The sequence below is a fragment of the Lynx rufus genome, unplaced genomic scaffold (genome assembly GCF_022079265.1).
Source record: "Lynx rufus isolate CCGP_SWC_20201006 ecotype Redwood Valley unplaced genomic scaffold, mLynRuf1.p SCAF_19, whole genome shotgun sequence".
Taxonomy (NCBI): Eukaryota; Metazoa; Chordata; class Mammalia; order Carnivora; family Felidae; genus Lynx; species Lynx rufus.
The window spans coordinates 23,289,985-23,306,156 of NW_025814833.1; the positions used below are offsets into that span (position 1 = coordinate 23,289,985).

Below are 16,172 nucleotides of genomic sequence, written 5' to 3' on the forward strand. Positions count from 1 at the left end.
AATCAGCCCATACAATAAAAGATAAATGTAATCTGTTTTTTTTCTTTTTCTACTGGTTAATGAAGAAGCACTTCAGCCACTTAAAATATTTTACTTGTGTGAGAAGTTTTTCTTTTTCTTCAGTCTCTTCTGGTGTAAGAGGTTCAGCTGCATCAATCTTTTTTTGCTCCTCTCTTTGAGCCACAGCTGGATTGGGGATATCAGGATTCCTTGGGACCTATAAATCAAGAGATGAATTTTAATTAAACTGTTGAGAAAAATTAATTAAGGGTATATATACACGTATCAATCTTAGAGTTATTTCAACAGTAAACAATATAAAGCCATACCAGAATGATACGGGATCCTCTCCATGTCCTTACTACAATGCTATTACCAAAATAAAAACCATTTTTAAATGTGCCATGTGGTATTTTAGAGTTAAGCCCACAGCTAAATGCCACATTATATTCTAGATTTATTTATAACTGTGGAACAAAATACATCCTTGTAATATTGTAATATATGGTGGTAACAATAATACCATTATGCCAACACTAACATTATACAATAAAATTTCAAGCCCAGAAGAAACAAAAAGTTTGGCAGTACAAAAAGAACTCATACACACCTGGCAATATAGACCAGGGTAGAGAAGTGCAATGCACTCAATGCTCTGATCACTTCAAAATGCAAAAAGAAAGGAATGATTTTACTGCCTGCCAGGGCATGGAAAGGGAGAGCAACTTCACATAAAATGCCAAGACTGGAAGAAGTGACAGGATAATGAAGAACCCAAACTCTACACTCTACATATATAAAGAATATATGTAAGAGGGAAAGGGTGGCCGAGTATGCAAACAGCTGTGATGCAATCAGCAGTCAAGAGAAAAAGATAAAGTAGCAGTGACCAACAGAAATTCTACTGTTTAGGATACAGAGTTACAGATACACTGACAACTAATTAGAGAGTTCAAGTCCAAAAGAGTGGGGACAGAAGCTCAGCTCTCCAAGGAAGCAAGCAATCAGCCAGGCACCTGTATCTCAAAACCGCAGCCCCTATGTCCAGTGTGTCACAGTGAACACAACCAGTACAGCTCAGCAGTTTGCGGCAGCAGTCACTGTATGGATTGACAAACTAAGTCACTCAGCCCAAAGCCTCACACCATTTCTATGTGCATCTGCAGTAACATAAGTAACATAAGAGGGCAAGTACCTAACATGTGTACTGCATTTTATAGTATTCCATTAAACATGAAAAGAAAAGGGTTGGGGCACCTGGGTGGCTCAGTCAGTTAAATGTCCAACTCTGGCTCGGGTCATGATCTTGAGGTCCTGGAGTTCGAGCCCCACATCGGGCTCTCTGCTGTCAGCACACAGCCCATTTCAGATTCTCTGTCCTTCTCTCTCTGTCCCTCCCCCACTCATGCTCTCTCTCTTAAAAATAAATACAAAAAAATGTTTTTAATTAAAAAAAAACAGGTTGACACTAAGCCTTCCACCGTTTGATATGCACACCTATCATAAACAACTCATTCCCTATGGTTTTAGTACAATGTAATTATGATACACATCAGAGTACATTTTTCTAATTGTTGTACATATTTCATAGAGTTTGAAACCATAGTGTAACTTGAAAATAAATATTTTTTAATTTATTTTTTGAGAGAGAGTGAGTGAGCCAGTAAGCGTGAGCCAGGGAGGGGCAGAGAGTGGTGGGGGGGAGACAGAGGATCAGAAGCAGGTTCTGCGTTGACAACAGTGAACCTGATGCAGGGCTCAAATTCACAAACCATGAGATCATGACTGGAGCCGAAGTCAGACACTCAACAATAATTTTTAATATTTTCATAATTTTTAAATTATTGCATCCAGTAGTTTTTTAAATGTAAACCCTACTAATTTTATTTTTTTTATATGAAGTTTATTGACAAATTGGTTTCCATACAACACCCAGTGCTCATCCCAAAAGGTGCCCTCCTCAATACCCATCACCCACCCGCCCCTCCCTCCCACCCCCCATCAACCCTCAGTTTGTTCTCAGTTTTTAACAGTCTCTTATGCTTTGGCTCTCTCCCACTCTAACGTCCTTTTTTTTTTTTTTTTTTTTTTCCTTCCCCTCCCCCATGGGTTCCTGTTAAGTTTCTCAGGATCCACATAAGAGTGAAACCATATGGTATCTGTCTTTCTCTGTATGGCTTATTTCACTTAGCATCACACTCTCCAGTTCCATCCACGTTGCTACAAAAGGCCATATTTCATTTTTTCTCATTGCCACGTAGTATTCCATTGTGTATATAAACCCAGTGAAGAAATGGGCAGAAAACATGAATAGACACTTCTCTAAAGAAGACATCCAGATGGCCAACAGGCACATGAAAAGATGTTCAGCGTCGCTCCTTATCAGGGAAATACAAATCAAAACCACACTCAGGTATCACCTCACGCCAGTCAGAGTGGCCAAAATGAACAAATCAGGAGACTATAGATGCTGGAGAGGATGTGGAGAAACAGGAACCCTCTTGCACTGTTGGTGGGAATGCAAATTGGTGCAGCCGCTCTGGAAAGCAGTGTGGAGGTTCCTCAGAAAATTAAAAATAAACCCTACTAATTTTAAAAGAATTACTGAAAAAACAGGTTCATTTGCAATCATCAGTACCAGACAATCAAATTAGTAAGTACAGACTAAATGTCTATTATGTCTGTAGCACCATGACAGGTATTCACTGGAATATAAAATCAGTGGACATGGTCCTTGCCTACAGGAAGCCTCACAACCCAGTTGTGGAATTTTGAACTCTAAGGATTTGGGGAGCTGAAGAAGAGGCAAACAATATTCGAGGCTGGAACACTAGGAGCAAAACCAGTAAAAGCAATGCCAGGAAGGATCATACAGGGTTTATGTTGAAAAGGGGTAAGAAACAAGGCCAGGTGGAGAGAGATTTACAAGCCTTTTAAACTACACAGTACACAACAGCAAGCCACTGGAGATTTTTCAATAGGAGACTAAAGTGTCAAAACGTGTTTTCACTTGGAAGCTTTGTGCTGGATGCACGGAAGTGTGGAAACGGCAAGAAAACCAGCTAAACAGCCATAATCCAGAAATGAGGTATGATCACCTGGCCTAAGATGATTACAAATGTAAATGGAAAACGTATAAATTAAAAATGAAATGCAGGCCAGTGACAAGCATGACTAAAATAACTTTTATCAAAAAATATATATATAAAATAATTTTTCAATAGCTAAATTCAATTTTTAAATTACAGGCGCACCACCAATTCCATTCCTAACATATCTGTCTATACAAAGGCTTTTACAAAGGGGTGCCTGGGTGGCTCAGTCAGTTGAGTGTCTGACTCTTGATTTTGGCTCAAGTCATGATCTCATGGTTCGTGGTTTTGAGCCACATCAGGCTCCACAGCAGAGCCTGCTTGGGATTCTCTCTCTTTCCCTCTCTCTCTACCCATTCTGCACTCTCTCAAAATAAATAAACTTAAAAAAAATACTTTTGCAAAAATGTTCACAGCTTTACTCCCAACAGCCAAAAGCCAGAAAACAGCCCAGATGTCCATCAACATGAGAACAGATAAGCAAACTGGTATATCCTTACAATGGGATAGTACTTAGCAGTAAAAAGGAATGAGCCACCAAGAATGGGACATGAATGAATCTCAAAAACATTATGTTAAGAGAAAAACACCTTACACATAACACATGATTACATTAATGTGAAATTCTAGAGTAAATAACTAATCTATGGAGGAAAATACTATCAGAATGGTGGTTGTCTCTGGGGAGTGAGTATAGAGATTGACTGGGAAGAGGCACTTTCTGGGGTGACGGTAATATGCTATATCTCCATAGGGGTTTAGTTCTGCAAACATACATTTGTCAAAATACAATGAATGAAACACTTAAGATTTATACATTTCATTGTATGCTAATTTTACCTTGAAAAAAGTATCAAATAAATATTGAACACTGGCTAATAATATGCACATTGAAGTGTTTCTGAGTGAAATATACTTAGGTCTGCAACTCTGAAATGCAGAAAAAATAAGCTGGATATCCATTTGCTAGAAGGCTGGAGAAACGGACAAATAGGTGATAAAGCCAATATAGTAAGATATAAATTGAAGAATATATGTGGTGTGTATGTAGATGTTCACTATACAATCATTTCAATATTTTTATATGGTTAAAATTTTTACATAACAAAATGTTTGGAAAAAATTACAGACAGAGCTTTAAAAAGTTTAATAGACCTGGGGTGCCTGGTGGCTCAGTCGGTTAAACATCCAACTTTGGCTCAGGTCATGATCTCACGGTTCATGAGTTCAAAGCTCCTCCCCTGCTTGCACTCTCTCTCTCAAAAATGAATAAACATTAAAAACATTTTTTTAAAAAAAGTTTAACAGACCCTTGGTGATACAGAAATTACTGTGACTTTAAGTTTTAATTTTAACTGAGAAAAACTTATTTAATCGTAAGATATTTCTCTATGAAATAGCTTCAAAATCTCCATGTCCAAGAAACCATTTTAACAAAGTACATATTTTATAAACATCTAATTTTATGCCAGAAAATGGAAATACACCTGGAAACATACCTGCACAAAATAAACTACTCATTCCTATGTAGATATACCCAATACTAAAAATTTCCCCCTTGAACTTTAACAAAAGCAAAATCATAATACTATATTACACCATTAGATTTTAGGTTCCTTGGCAGACTACTTTTTCCACATCTACTGCTAATATTTTCAGTGCAGCAAAATTTTAGAAGGACTTCATCTGTGTTATGTTTACTATTTTAATTAAAATACCTAACCACTAAAATTTCTAGAATTAGAAATTACTCAAAATGCCTACATTCCCATATCTCTTCCTATAATATTCATTTTTAAAAGGTATTTATTTTTTCATTTGTCATATTTGAAGCTGGAGAAAGCTGTAGAACATTCTAACATTTATCTTCAATAAAAAAATCGTTAGGGACAGATACAGACATTTGACAAATGGAGAAAGTTCTATAATCTCCATGAGTTTTGTACATATTTTATAAATATATTCTTATCAGCATTAAACTTCCTGGAGTGATTTCAAAGTGCTTTATAAGAATTAAGTAAATAAATCATAGAGATACCTACACACTACCTGAAATATTCATACTGTATGTCTTACTGATGCCCCTCCCCCCAGTAACACTTAATACAGCCACAATATACTAAAAGTTATCTTTCGAGAGGAAACATCTTCATTATTACTTGGATTTCTAGTCAGACATTAAGGAATGTGCAACTAAGAGCTGTGTTCCATTGAAAAGTGAAAAAAAAATTTGGTCATGGTCAGAATGAGTTTTAGGAAGCCTTTCATAGAAATATGGAACAATGAATTAAATGCAGTGGCACACAAAGTCACGTAGTGACCTGAAATCAGCATATGGTACTGTCCTGCCACTGCAAACAGCTGACTCACGATGGCACATTACCAAAACTCACAGAGATTATAGAACTTTCTCCATTTGTTAAGTGTCTGTATCTGTCCCTAAAGAATATTTTATTGAAGATAAATGTTAGAATGTTCTACAGCTTCCTCCAGCTTCAAATATGGCACAGGTCTTTCACGCCAGATCTTAGACTCAATGGGACTTACAGATCCTCTGTTTTTTTTTTAATTCTGCAATCGAAATTTCAATGAAGTCATCCTCTTCCAATAGAAAGATTTCAGGGAACAAGTGATTAAACACACTGAGTAACTCATTTAAGTTGCAAGGGCAGTAAAGCTTCTGAATGTGTCTAACTTGCAATAAGGTCAAAGCTAAGACAGCAGGGAGAATTGGCACATGATGCACTGCTATCCAACAAGTGGTTAGGGCAAAACAAACAAAACTTCTCAGGTTCAAATAAAATAAAACGTTTTAATTCCAGATGTTATCATGAGCAATATTGTTGTGACCTTGTTGTGCTGAGTATCAGGAGGAAAAACAAAATAAAATTAAAAATGCAAATAGGCAGGCTCTGGAGAAAAAATGTTCTTTACTAAGTGCTTCAAAAGTACAGAGCCCCCAACTAGACCCACCCAAAATCACTACAGAATAAGACTATGGGGGCTCAAAATGGACAAAACAGTACCGTGCACCACGATACCCCCAGCTATAAGACAACACCTCTCTCCCCAACAATCCTTTAAGCAGAAAGGGGGCAAGAGTCCTTTTTAAGAACCTAACTATGCTTCGAGAATACCAGGTAGTTTCACTGTAGCAGTTGTGTTCAACTGAGAATAAACCATTGCTCCATTCACTTTGTGGCTCTAGTGAGTTTTCTGTAGCTATAGGGGGAAAAATGTTAGATACCTCTGAGAAGATATGTATAACAGTTATTAATATCACATGGTCCTGGGAAAAAAAAAGCTTTTGCAGAGGACTAGCATGCCATGCTCCTCTGCCTATAGTCTCAACTCCAACACGACACCCACCCAATTGAAGCACACACCTTAGCTCAGATCTGCATCCCCTGGTAAAGAATGGAAGAGACAAGCTTCAGAAAGAGCCAACATCCAGAATGTACTCTTATTTGTGTTATAAATCCTCAACTAAATAAATATGCATATGGAGGATCAAGGCAAGTCTTAAGATCACACAAACACAATCCACGATGAGGCTGAAGAGAACACACAGCTAGTAGAGTGGTAGGAGATAAATTCTCCTCCACCATCGCCACCATGCTCCAAGCTGCCATCATCTTCTCTCATCTTTTCACCCTTCAACAGCCGCCTGGCTGGTGTCCCTGGGTAAAGTCATCATTCTCTGTATGAAGCCAGGGTGATCTTTTAAAAAATGTAAATCTGATCATACTCCACATCTTAAAAGTTGTTTAACCTAGGGCAAATTACTCAACCTCTATGTGCCTCAGTTTCCCCATCTGTAAAACAGAAATACAGTCTCAGGGCTGTTAGGAGGATAATGAGCCAATCTTTTTATTTTTAAACTTTTTTTAACATTTATTCATTTTTGAGAGACAGAGAGAAACATAGCACGAGCGGGGGAGGGGCAGAGATAGCGGGAGACACAGAATCCGAAGCAGGCTCCAGGCTCAGAGCTGTCAGCACAGAGCCCGCCGCGGGGCCGAACCCACGAACCGTGACATTGCGACCTGAGCTGAAGTCGGACGCTTGATCGACTGATCCACCCAGGCATCCCGAGCTAATCTTTTTAAATAACTTAGAACAGAAAGCAACACAAGTAAGGACCAAATAGGTAACTGCTATTAGTATTTCACGACCCACTCACCCCTCCACCTTAAGAACGTCTCAATGGTTTTCCTTTGCTCTAAAGCTAAAGTTCAACTTAATTAATGGGACCTACAATTAATGTTCAGTTAATGACCCACTCCACAACTTCATCTCACCCCTCTCCCTCATCACTCCTTACCAACCCTGGTCTGCCTTCAGTTTCTGAAGGGGCAATCCTCCTTCCTACTGTAACACCTTTGTACCTATGGTTTCCCTGATGAGCTCTTCTCTCCCACACTTCATACTTTGGCTAATTCCTGTGCATCTCTCTGATCTCAACTTAATGACACTGCCTTAGGGACCAACTCCCTGATCTCCCAATCCACATTTGATACCCATATCATGTTCCCTTGCAGCACCCTCTGTAAGCACAGAAAACAACTAATGCCATTACTCTGTTGTATCAACTTAATATCCATCTCCTCCAATGAAACACAAGTTCCATGCACTGAGGGACCTTGTCTGTCTTATTCACTACTTTATCATCAGTGCACGGCATAGGACCGGGCACAGAGGAGTCCTCAGTAAATATGAATTAAATGAAAAACAGCCCTCCTTTCACTCATACTCCCTTCTCCTGTTACTTCTCTCTGGGAGGTGAGGAAGAGAAAACAGCAAGGTGCCATAGCATGGATTCCATGCCATCTTCCCTTTCCTCATTCATCCCTGTCCTCCCTCCTTCCACCTGCCTGCTTCTTGTCACCCTCTGCAGCTGTCCCTTCATTCCTCTCTCTACTAAGGTTTCTCTCTCCTCCATCTCCTTCCAGTTGGCTACTACCCAAATATGATTGTAAGACCTCACCCCTAACCACAAACTGCCCGTAATGAAAGGCACTGCTTACATTAAAACCAGAGTTGTGGCGAGAATGTGGTGGGCACCGTACTATGACAGGGAAAAGAATTTCAGTATCTCCAAAGGAGCACAAATAGTTATATCCGCAGAGATGATTTTTTTCATTGCTGCTATTGGACTACCACTTGGCTTACCTCCCAAACAACATGTCACACCACTATAAACACAGTCCTTATTTAGGACTGCAAAGAGAAGCAGGGTTATGTCACATGCAGAAATAGCCCAGAATGCCTGAGGGAAAGAGCATAGCATTTGAACAGTGAGAACTCAGGTTTGAGACCAGCACCCTTGGCAACTCTGTTAGCTATGTGAACTTGAACAAGTCTTTTAACCTCTCTGAACTTCGGTCTCCTCATGTCTTATATGGAGGAGATAACACCAATGTCACAGGACTGTTAGAAATCAGATGAAGTGTGTGATAAAGGATTTCATAAATTATAAAAGGCTCTATACAGATATTTGATTAATAACTGGGTCTAACATTTCAATTAATTTTCAAGTCTCACTGATAACAGTCCATAAAAGTAACAATATAATGATTAACATGTTTATAACTTTAGTGGGATAATATATATTTGTATATTTGTTCACCTCATGAAATATTACTAATCACTTTATTAATTTACTATTTTCATTTTTATTTTGAATCATTATTAAAATAACATGTTATTATCACTATTTTTGAAATATTGGATAATTCTCCATTAATTTTACAGTTTCTTCTGGCATATTGCCATTTTCACTTTCTTTGAAACTGATTTTACTCCTGGTCTGAATGTTCAACCATGGTACTTTTACTCTTTTACAACTTCCTAAGACAGATTTTATCCAGTCATGTTGATTCAATACATTCAAATTTAATCACATTTCCTAACCAGATTATAATTAACTACTTATATTCACCTTAAGTTTCTTGTTCCTGTTTATATATATTGAAATTTAGTACATAAATAGAAAGCAAACCTTTTTTGCTCCATTTCAAATGGTACTGCTCTCACTCTGGACAAACAGTAGAAATACTCTAGAAATTCACTCTACTTTCAAAATACAAATGAACTAAGCATCTTACATACATGAAGCTGTTCTAGACACATTACAACTACTAATCAAAATAATTGGGTATAGTTCCACTTGTGATAAAGGTTCACAAAATAAATTAAAGCATAGCTTCCAATGCATGAAACAGAAAAGCTCATAAAACTACAATAGTGTTAATATTTTTTAAGTTTATTTATTTATTTTTAAGAAAGAGAAAGAGAAAGGAAGGGACAGAGAGAATCCCAAGCAGGCTCTACACCGACAGCATAGAGACCAACATGGGGCTGGAACTCACGAACCATGAGATCATGATCTTAGCCAAAATCCAGAATTGGACACTTAACCGACTGAGCCACCCAGTCCCTAGTGTTAATATTTTTTATAATTTTGTTTATACTACTGAATTTTATACCTTGGTCATCCCTTTCCATTCACCAGAAAGTGAGTTTCAGCATATAGAAATAACCAGGTATGCTTAATCTCTCAGTGTGAAAGCTTTAGGGTGACAAACATTTCACTCACTAAAAATGGGTTCCTATCTACTTAAAAATTAAGAGTTTTGATTTCCAAACTATCATTTTTTAAAGTTTTTTTAAATGTTTATTCATTTATTTTGAGAGAGAGAGTGTGTGAGTGGGGAGAGGAGCAGAGAGAGTGGGAGAGAAAGAATCCCAAGCAGGCTCCACGCTGTCAGCACAGAGCCAGAAGTGGAGCTCCATCTCATGACCTTGAGATCAAGACCTGAACCAAAATAGACACTTAACCAACTGAGCCACACAGGCACTCATCTAAAAGATCATTTTAAAATGTTAAAATTCATTATAATGTTTATTATTAGCTTTAACACCTACGTGGCAACAATCAAATAACCACCAACAGTGCTTTCATCAACCCAAGAACAATAAATACAAAAGTATTATTTCTTGATCTTATTAAGGAAAATGATTAAAAAATAAACCTCCTGTCATCTATCATATATTCACTTCTAATTAAAGTTAATTGTTCGATTGTTCTTTCTACATAGTCTCTGACCAAACACTAGCATTATTAAAATAATGTTATTATCACTATTTTTGAAATATTGGATAATTCTCCATTAATCCCATTTCAAATTCATCCTATTGGTGACTTGATAGTTTGATGCTTTACTTCTAGTTAAACCTCCTCTTTGGTTTTAAAAACACCACTATTTTGAATTATTCTGATGTTCTCTCACATTAAAATGGAATTCTTTCCAGTCTACTTTAACAGATTATATTAGTTTAGAAGATTAGATTATAGGGCTTCCTGGGTGGCTTAGTTAAGCATCTGAGTCTTAATTTTAGCACAGGTCATGATCTCACAGTTTGTGGGATCAAGCCCCACATCAGGCTTCACACTTACTGGAGCCTGCTTAAGATTTCCTCTCTCCCTCTTCCTCTACCCTTCCCCCACCTGCATGCATACACTCTCTCCTCAAAAAAATTATACTAATCTGAAAACTTTTAAAAATAATAAATACTTGAAAAATTACCTTATAGCCTATTGTCTTCCTGTAATAAAGAATTTCCTTTTCCAGGAGCTCAAACAAACGTGGTGGGAAAAACTGAAAATCCTGAACATTTGGCTGCTTTGGAGGTCGGGGAGCCTATGGGGGGAAATGCATTATACACATATTTGTTTTCAGTACATGAAGTGAACATACTTATCTTTAACTATTTCTTTAATATATAGAAAAATAAATATAATAAGTCCCTTTATATAAGGCTGGGCATACCAGCTACTTTTCAACATTGTTGTTATATTTTAAAGACTATAATTTCACACTAATATAAACCAATCTAAATCACAGACCACGTTACAGGAGAATTCTGCTGTAGAGCAAAACAACAGAGCTCATTCTTTTTTACCTTTGGAACCTTTGGCTCACTGACACGTAAAGCCTCTCTAAAGTAGGCATCCACTGCGTAGTTTGCTTTGCGTTCTCGTTTAGGAGGTTCGATCCATTCCACCATCCCAAGCTATACACAGTAAGAACAAGGAATTTAGTTATTCCAAAATGTTTATAAAAAATCAAATACAGCAAAGTTGCACAAGCATGAGAAAACTAAAGCTATTAGGAAGAATCAAACTTGCTTTAGATGTCACAATTACGTATCCCAAGTTCCAAAACCTTGTACCATACAGGCCAAGTTCAGGTTCAAGGATGCTTATCTTTTTCTTTTTTTTTTGTAAATAAGTTTAATTCTTATTTTTAAAAAAACCTAGTTCTTCCTTAGCAATTGGGAAGAATTTGCACAATCAGATTAGTATTTTATGTTAAAATGAATACACAGTATCTAATACAGATGGAAGACTAACATTGATTCTGGTGACTGTGTCAAGTGTATGAATTAGAAATAGCTGAATGGAGTATGATGAATATCAACACAACAGGCATGTGTACCTTCGAATCAAGAGTTAAGTAAGGTCTTGGGGCACGTGGGTGGCTCAGTCAGTTGAGCATCCAACTTCAGCTCAGGTCATGATCTCACCAGCTCATGAGTTCGAGCCCCACATTGGGCTCAGTGCTGACAGCTCAGAGCCTGGAGCCTGCTTCAGATTCTGTCTCCACCTCTCTCTCTCTCTGCCCCTTCCCCACTCGCACACTCTGTCTCTGTCTCTGTCTCTCTCTCTCTCTCTCAAATGTAAATAAACAAATTTTTTAAAAAGATGTAAAATGAAGTAAGGTCTTAGTAAGACAGCTGTGGGAAAAGTCAGTGGAATCAGAAAGACCTGAATTTGAAACCAGGTTCTGCCACTTTACCAGTTGTAGAACTTGGGGAAGATTAATTTCTCCCTCTATGAAGTGGGAATAGTAATACCTAACTTTAGGATTAAATGGGACCATGTAAGTGAAGGTATTAAATAAACTGCCAGGAGGTAAATGTAAATTATTATTAAATATCCAAAGTTGGGTGAACAATGGTTAGGTCGCATTAAAAGACTTTACCCCAATATTAACTAGAAAATACAATTTAAAAGCCAATAGGCAAAACTGACAATCCAAAATTCTGGAGTCTCAAGAGATGGTTTTCCAGTTCAGATATTTTTTTTTTTGGTTTCAGAGTGTCTATCCTAGTGCCTATACACAAAAGAGGCCATTAATCTATAATTAATACCACTCTATTTGATTCTATCTGAGGGTTGAGTTCCAACCTTGGTATCCTATTTTAAGAATGGATGATAAACCAAGATGACTAAGATGGTCAGAGATCTACAAACTCTCACTGTCCAGAGAAGGGAAGACTAAAGACAGACATAATGGTGGCATTCACATATGTAAAAGTCTATCAAATAGAAGAGAACACAGTTCTTTTTTGAGCCATAAGGTGAAAACCAATGGGGAAAGTAAACTGCTACTTGATATAATTTAACAAATATGTCGTAAGTACCTATTTTATTATTTACAAGTCAGTGTCATGGATACAAAGATGAATAAAATAATGTCTTCCATCAAGGAGCTTGTAAGTCAAATAAGAAGTGTTATGAGAAGCAAAAAACATAAAACAGTGAAATGAACTCTCCCAAGAGGAGTATGATTCCCAACATGACCACATGCAAATAGAGGCTGGATAACTGTCCTACATGCTCTAGATGGGATTTCTTAATTACAAAAAAGGTCAGACTAAATGACCTTTAAGTTATCTTTTAACTCTAAAAGCTTATGAAATACAGATAGTATAATGTAAGTTTACATAAAATAAAAATACCCAGTGAAATGAGTTTTGTTTTTTCCCCTCAACTGAATTAATGTTAGAGGATAGTAACAGAAAAGATGTTTTATTAATAACCAATATGTTATTTGTTTCAATTGGGATGAAAATAAATCAATAATAATTTAAATTAACTTAATCAAAAGTAATGTACTGGCCATTTAACCCAAACTTATATGCAAGTCTAGGTATTCAAACTTGGAATAAGCATTAAGGGTCAATTCCCAAACTTTGAAAAACACCAAATGGTGCTGAATTAGTTTTAGATAAGAGTACATTAATACAAACTAATTCAAGTTGATTTCTTCAGGATCAATGTCAGTCGTCATGATTTAATTTACCGGGCAGACATGGCTGTGAAGTAATGCAACTGGTTCAACAAATCATATATGAACATCTACGTCATTATATAATTCCCATGATTTATGTACAAACAACATTCTTCTATGTTTTCAATTCTCTTCAAAGGATAATATTAACCTATTTTTTGAACCTATCTAGAAAATATGAAAAGCCAGAAATAAAAGGTAATCTCAAGTCAGAATATTTTTAAAAATCTTATTTGGCCATTCAATTATAAAAACACAAGTCATCATAATTATTACTAAAATTTCTCTATATGTGTACATTACTTTGCTAGAAATGGAAGCACAGGAAAACCTGATATATTAGAAAGACAAATATTTTACTAAGTCTAATTTTACTCTAAGAATGTAGATATGAAGATCCACTGATATTTAGACTTTTCGCTGTTTAATATTTTTCCACTTTATAAAACACTCTTATTACCAATAAGCCCATAGAAATAACTGTAAAGTTTACAAAATTCATACCACACAATGAGATCTGGAAAACAATTTCTACCTTATGCATGCAAGCCATCACGTTCATCTCATCAGAATAAAATGTAAACAGTCTAAACTAAGATTACAGATAGAACCACCAAATAGTTGTAAGTGAAGACACTAAAAACTACCAGAAATAATGATAGCAACAGAGCATTATCAGCATACTAGTTGCAATGCAAACTAAAATGGCTCACCTCTCATTCTTCAGTAAAATCAATATCCAAAATAAGCTTTCTTATTTTAACAAAATTCATTTCTGTGAGTTAAAAATATAACAGCCTTGGGGCGCCTGGGTGGCGCAGTCGGTTAAGCGTCCGACTTCAGCCAGGTCACGATCTCACAGTCCGTGAGTTCGAGCCGCGCGTCGGGCTCTGGGCTGATGGCTCGGAGCCTGTTTCTGATTCTGTGTCTCCCTCTCTCTCTGCCCCTCCCCCGTTCATACTCTGTCTCTCTCTGTCCCAAAAATAAATAAACGTTGAAAAAAAAATTAAAAAAAAATATATAACAGCCTTATGGAACAATTTCAGCAAACAAAATGATAAAATTATATTATAACTCAGAAAGTGAAATAAATATCCATGAGTCCATGCTGATATAAATAACTGAGTATATAAATAAATGGGAAGGGACAGGTCTTCCTTACAGAAAACTCTCCACTAATAAGTGTAGGAGGAATGAAAGGAAAACAAAATTACTATTAGGCAAACACCACAATAATAACTATTGCAGGCAAACTCCAATACATGCTTAAATCAATGGGTATGTTTGAGGAGTATATTCCCCAAGATATTTATCAAGTACAAAGGGAAAATGGTAACTCTACAGTGAAGAAACCCAGAAGACACCACCTCAACTAAGTGATCAAGGTTAACAGTCCCTACAATACAACACAGCAACATCTTATATTCCCTGGTAAGATGTACTGAGGACATAACATCTCTTCCATGGCATTCTTGCCAAAAAATACATAATCCAATCATGAGATAATGTCAGACAAATCCAAAATGAGAGACAAACTACAAAATAACTGACCAATACTCTTCAAAATGGTAAAAACTGGGAAAGACAAAGAAATACTGAGAACACAGATTAAAAGAGCCTAAAAATATCAGCAAAAAAATGCAATCTGGGTCAACAGAATGAGAAGACAGGCTCAGAATGACAGAAAATATTTGCAAAACATAGCTTATAAATGACTATTATCCAAAATATACAAAAAACTCCTAAAATTCAACAATAAGAAAACAAACAACCTGATTTTAGGTGTTTTTTTTTAAGTAGGCTCCACATCGAAGATGGGGCTTGAACTCACAAACCCCAAGAAACAGAGTCACATGCTCTACTGACAGAGACAGTGAGGTGCCCCACAAACAACTTGATTTTAAAAATGGGCAAAGGGGGCATCTGGGTAGCTCAGTCGGTTGGGCGTCTGACTTCAGCTTGGGTCATGATTTCACCTTCCGTGAGTTCGAGCCCCACATCTGGCTCTGTGCTGACAGCTCAGAGCCTGGAGCCTGCTTCTGAGTCTGTGTCTCCTCTCTCTCTGCTCCTCCCCTGCTCATACATTTTCTCTCTCTCTCTCAAAAATAAATAAACATTAAAAATTTAAAAATAAATAAATAAAAATAAAAATGGGCAAAGGATCTGAAAAGATGCCTTGCCAAAGAAGACATATAGATGGAAATAAGCAAATGCAAATAGGCTGAACATCTTCTGTCAGTGAAATACAAATGAGAACAATGAGATACTACTACACACCTGTTAGAATGGCCAAAATCCAGAACATTGACAACACCAAATGCTAGTGAGAATGTGGAGCAACAGGAACTCTCATTCACTGCTCATAGGAATGCAAGAAGAGTTGGCAGCTTCTTACAATACTAAACATAAACTTACCATGTACTCTAGCAACCATGCTCCTTGGTAACTACCCAAAGGAGTTAAACTCTCTGTCCATCCAAAAACCTGCACATGGGTTTTTATGAGAGCTTTATTCATAACTGCGAAAACTTGGAAGCAACCAGGGTGTCCTTCAGTAGGTGAATGAATAAATAAATTGTAATACATCCAGACAATGGAGTATTACTCAGCACTAAAAAGAAAAGAGCTATCAAGCCATGAAAAACACAGAAGCCACCTTAAATGCATACTACTAAGTCAAAGAAGCCAATCTGAAAAGGCTACATACTCTAGGATTCCAACTATATAATATTCTGGAAAATGCAAAATTATGATGACAGTACAAAGATCAGTGGTTGCCAGAGGCTGTAGAGACAGAGAAATGAATAGGTAGTGTACCAAGGACTTTTAGGGCAGTGAAACTATTCTGCATGATACTCTAATGGTGGATACATGTCATCATACATTTATCCATACCCACAGAATGTATAACACCAATAGTGAACTCTAACATAAAAGATGG

At 36.9% G+C, this 16,172-nt stretch overlaps 1 protein-coding gene across 2 annotated transcripts in view; it reads right to left on the reverse strand.

The window, feature by feature from the left end:
• Window positions 1–16,172, reverse strand: part of SMARCA1 (SWI/SNF related, matrix associated, actin dependent regulator of chromatin, subfamily a, member 1) — a 71,465-nt gene that overhangs the window by 19,943 nt on the left and 35,350 nt on the right. For both annotated transcript variants that reach the window (XM_047082063.1, XM_047082062.1), the window contains 3 exons: window positions 11,058–11,168; window positions 10,682–10,795; window positions 95–217 (listed from right to left, as the gene is read on the reverse strand). In XM_047082063.1, the coding sequence (XP_046938019.1) occupies window positions 95–217; window positions 10,682–10,795; window positions 11,058–11,168 (348 nt within the window). The remainder of the gene's footprint in view (window positions 1–94; window positions 218–10,681; window positions 10,796–11,057; window positions 11,169–16,172) is intronic.